Source organism: Babylonia areolata, chromosome 3, assembly GCF_041734735.1.
Source record: "Babylonia areolata isolate BAREFJ2019XMU chromosome 3, ASM4173473v1, whole genome shotgun sequence".
NCBI lineage: Eukaryota > Metazoa > Mollusca > Gastropoda > Neogastropoda > Buccinidae > Babylonia > Babylonia areolata.
Window position 1 is genome coordinate 62,436,829 of NC_134878.1, and position 5,000 is coordinate 62,441,828.

Genomic DNA, 5,000 nt, shown 5'->3' on the forward strand with positions numbered 1-5,000 from the left:
CACACACATGCGCACGCGCGCGCCCACACACACATACACACACACACACAATTGGAAATTTTTCTGCCAAATGTGTTTTACATCAGAAAGTCAACAAGATCATGATTACGCTTTTCTGGAAGAGGAACTTACCCGCAATTAAGACATTAAAGAAAATTATATGAACTCGTGTAAACGAGAATGGCAGAGTGAGTAAGAGAGACGGAGGAGGGAGGGCGCTAGAGACAGAGAGACAGAGAGAGAGAGAGAGAGAGAGAGAGAGAGACAGGGAGAGAGAGGAGAGAGGGAGAGACAGACAGAGAGAGACAGAGACAGAGACAGAGAGAGAGGGGGAGAGGGAAACGGAGCAAAATTTTACCACCATGGTGATTTGTTAAGCAATTGACATTCCGTTTCCACTCAGCTCTTGGGGCAGATATATAGATAGACGGGTAGATGGATCGATTAGTAGACAGGTAGATGGGTAGACAGCTTGATGGATAGATAGATAGATAGATAGATAGATAGATAGAAACAGGCACAGACAGAGAAACAGAGAGAGAGAAAGAGAGAATGAGAAAGGACACAGAGAGACACAGAGAGAGAGAGACAGACAGAGAGAGAGACAGAGAGAGAGAGAGAGACAGAGAGAGAGAGAGAGAGAGAGAGAGAGAGAGAGAGAAAGAGAAAGTGCCATCGACAGAGCACAGAGATCGACAAACCGGCTTAATTGTTGCCTAGCCAGCAGACCACCCTCATGATCTCACCTCTCCACCCATTCCAGACCCCCAATCCATCACCACATTAAGAGCTCATCTGTCTTGTAGGGTGTTACCGTGTAGGTAGGGGGACAACGAAATCTCTTGTCTGCCCTCTCACCAGGCGCCGTCCTGTCCTCAAGCTTTGGCGCTTGACTCCCCCTCCCCCTCCCCAACCCCCAAAACCCCCCACCAACACCTCTAGGCAACCCTTGTGTCTGGAACCCTCTACTTGGAACCCTTCTGAAACCCTCCCCCTGGCCCCCCCATCCCCCCATTCCTCCGAGTGGTGTGAAGCGGTGGCGGCATTGTGGTCTATGAAGCCCACTGACGAAGAAATAAAAGCGAGGATCCCGCGTTCGAATCATCGAGTGTGTTCCCTTTCACTCCCTCTCCACTTTCTAGATCTTGAGTAGTGGTGGTGGTGGTCTGGACGCTAGTCTTTAAGGTGAGACGATAAGCCGTCAGGTGTTTAGTGCATGTTAAATTTCCCACGGCAACGTGAGATATCCCGTAGCAAGTTTCCGTGAAAAACAAACAAACAACACAAACAACAACAACAACAGTTTCAGTTTCAGTAGCTCAAGGAGGCGTCACTGCGTTCGGACAAAACCATATACGCTACACCACATCTGCCAAGCAGATGCCTGACAACAACAACAACAACGCACACACAATAAAAACAACAACAAAAAAACAACACAATCAACAACCACAACCACAAAACAAAAGAGTGGTGGCAATGCGCTCTTTCCGACTTTCGCAACAGAAAAAAAATATGTTGTGACATGACAGTGATATGATATAACACACAACCCAACGCAACACAGCACAGCAGAGCAGAACCTAACACAGCACAACACAGCACAACACAGCAGAACCTAACACAGCACAACACAGCACAGCACAGCAGAACCTAACACAGCACAACACAGCACACAGCAGAGCAGAACATAACACAGCACAACACAGCACAGCACAGCAGAACCTAACAAAGCACAACACGCACAGCACAGCAGAGCAGAACCTAACACAGCACAACACAGCACAGCACAGCAGAACCTAACACAGCACAACACAGCACAGCAGAGCAGAACCTAACACAGCACAACACAGCACAGCAGAGCAGAACCTAACACAGCACAACACAGCACAGCACAGCAGAACCTAACACAGCACAACACAGCACAGCACAGCAGAACCTAACACAGCACAACACAGCACAGCAGAGCAGAACATAACACAGCACAACACAGCAGAGCAGAACATAACACAGCACAGCAGAACATAACACAACACAGCACAGCACAGCAGAACATAACACAGCACAACACAGCAGAGCAGAGCAGAACCTAACACAGCACAACACAGCACAGCAGAACCTAACACAGCACAACACAGCAGAACATAACACAGCACAACACAGCTCAACGGCACTGAACAAGAACTCCGAGCATGCGCAGACTTACCGAGACTGCTGATGGAGGAAACGAGAGCAGTCTGTTGCATGATGGGCAGCAGTGAGCTGGAGACACACCCTGCAACAAATAAGAAAAGAACGAAATCAGAAAATCGTCTTTTGAGAATAAACAAACAAACCAAAAAAAAAACCAACAAAGCAACAATGACAACAACAAAAACACCCAGAAAAACAGAAACACCAAAGAAAAAAAGAAAGAAAGAAAGAAAAAAGCCAAACAAATAAACGAAAAAAAAACCCCAAAAACCCCAACAACGATAAAGTACAATTTTAATTTTTTTTTTTTTATCAGAACGAATTGGTGGGGTTGCGAAGAACGACCAAAATATTTTGTCGGGAAAAGGGAGGGCATTTGTTTTTATCACCCCGTCTTCTTGTGTGAATCTGTCCTTTTTCTTTTTCTAATATAACATTTCTCCATACATTGGTGTGTGTTTTTTTTCAACTAATCAATCGCATATTATGGACTTTGAGGTTTTGCAACAGCCATCCAAGACTAACAGACTGACAGCATGTCTTACACCCCATGCTATGGTTGCTGTTTTATTACTTAAGGTTCGTTTAAAAATCATTCGCGCACACATACTGACAACTGGACCTTTAGTTAGAGCAAGACGAACAAAGCCAGTACGAGTTAGCTAATTATCAGTATTTTTACGTCGTCATTAGTTCTTGTTAGAAAATATACACTCAGGGGGAGAGACCACTTACGAAGACACAGAAACATGAGTATAAAATAATGATAACAGTAATAAATAGAAATGGTACATCCTTTTGCTTAATATCAGTTTCTTTTTCTGTTGGAAAACAAAATAAAATCGTCCCAATCTCAGAACTCCCATTTTAAAGCATGAGAGAAAAAAAAAAAAATCCGTTCTTCTAACAGCACACAAGATGAATTGTTCTCCAGACAGGAACTGATGCTCCTAGCGTCGGAAGAGGGATTGTCAGGGGAGATAATTGAGTCGGAAGAAATGACTGACGAAGCGCTGGTACTGGAGTCATTGAAAATGATGGAGCATGGAAGGATTCCTCCCCATTTTTTTCTTATTTAAAAAAAAAAAAGGTTCTTTCTGACACAGCGTTCACCAGGTTAACTCTCTCCATACGAACGGCGAAAGAGACGACGTTAACAGCGTTTCACCCCAATTACCACCATCAAAATATTGCAAGCGGAAGGCTCTTATACTGAAGAGGTGAATGTTGACAAAGAATACCACAATTCTGACGACGGAAACTAAAGGTTGGGTCATTGAGACACCCACTGGACTGGTCTGTGTAGAGGAGAAGAGAGGGCTGGCCGTACTGAGTGAGTTAACAAAGTAATTGTAACCTTTATCCACCTGGAAAGACATCGGATTTCAACTTTTGGTTTTCACAGAGTTGAGTTTGAACATGCGATGGCTGAGCAACCCCAAACACGGGAACGACAGTTATAACCAGAGGATAATATTGAACATTTTTGTTTCAGTCTGAAACCAGTAACTTACCTCTAGAGATACCAAGGTATTTCTTCATCATCTTCTTCGTTGGTGGGCTACAATTCCCACGTTCATTCGTACGTACACGAGTAGGCTTTTACGTGTATGACCGTTTTTGTTTTTTTTATACCCCGCCATACTCCGTTTTCGGAGGTATATTAAAGTATAATAAGTGTGGTACTGTCTACTATAGTGGAGTGATAGTGGTAACGCATCCGCTTAAGAAATGAGAGAATCTGAACGCGCGGGATCAAATCACACATTCGGCAGTATCCCCCCCCTCCCCCTTCCGTCCACACACACCTTGAGTGGTGGTCTGGATGCTAGTCATTTGGGAGAAACGGTAAACCTAGCATGTACTTAACGCACGAAAAAGAACCCACTCTCTAGGCCAAGACAGTTTTAAGGACAGTCGGCGTTGGGATGGTTCCCAAAGGCCAAACAGTCCCCAAGGCCGCAGCACTGAGACCCAGTAAAATCTTGCCTCCTAATTTGACAGTCATAGTCCTTCACAAAAAAACAAACTAAGCTATAAATGACTTTCCCATTGCAGCCGAGAAACGATTGATCACGCATGCCAGTCTGTGATGATAAGCCGAGCGTTGAGCTCGAATACAATACAACACAATACAATACGATATAGTTTGAAGAACCTCATGCCTCATGATGCTGCAGACTTCAGCAGCAGTAACATACACCTCCCACAGACTTTATGGCGATTATCTTTTTTCTGTCTGCCGTTCTTTCTCTGTCTCTGGACCTTGCAACTGGAATGAACTTCCTCTTTCGCTTCGTCAAGTCTCCACACTCAGCTCTTTCAAGTCTGGCCTTAAAACCCACCTCTTCCCAAAAAATAGCCTCCCTTCCCTGCCTCTTCCTTGTCTTCAGTTTCTCCAGTTTTAAAGTTATGCATGCGTGTGAATGATTTGTTGGGAAAGCGCTTTGATTTGTCTCTGCACAAGATTCAACGCTATATGAATACCATTATTATTATTATTATCATTATTATCATCATCATCATTATTATTATTATTAACAGGGGAAAAACCCACCTTCTCTTTTCCCCTCACATATCTCTGTACCCTTCCCGTTCAGTTATCTCCTGTGCGAGTTTTATCGTGTGATAACCTCATTCATTCATTTTCACGCCATGTAAAGACAGGTTTTTTTTAAAGATATAAATGAAAAACAGATACGACGAGAGTTGCTGAGATCAACAACCTATTGCCTAAAGGTATGGTTGTTCGGTGCTTGGGTCTTGGAAACAGACAGCAACAAAGACATGCTTTTCTGTTGAAGTCC

The 5,000-nt window shown here is 44.0% G+C and overlaps 1 protein-coding gene across 1 annotated transcript in view; it reads right to left on the minus strand.

Moving 5' to 3' along the window:
• Nucleotides 1-5,000, minus strand: part of LOC143280401 (inactive tyrosine-protein kinase transmembrane receptor ROR1-like) — a 458,789-nt gene that overhangs the window by 327,395 nt on the left and 126,394 nt on the right. Inside the window, exon 2 of the mRNA XM_076585035.1 lies at nt 2,207-2,275. Coding sequence (XP_076441150.1) covers nt 2,207-2,275 — 69 coding nt within the window. The remainder of the gene's footprint in view (nt 1-2,206; nt 2,276-5,000) is intronic.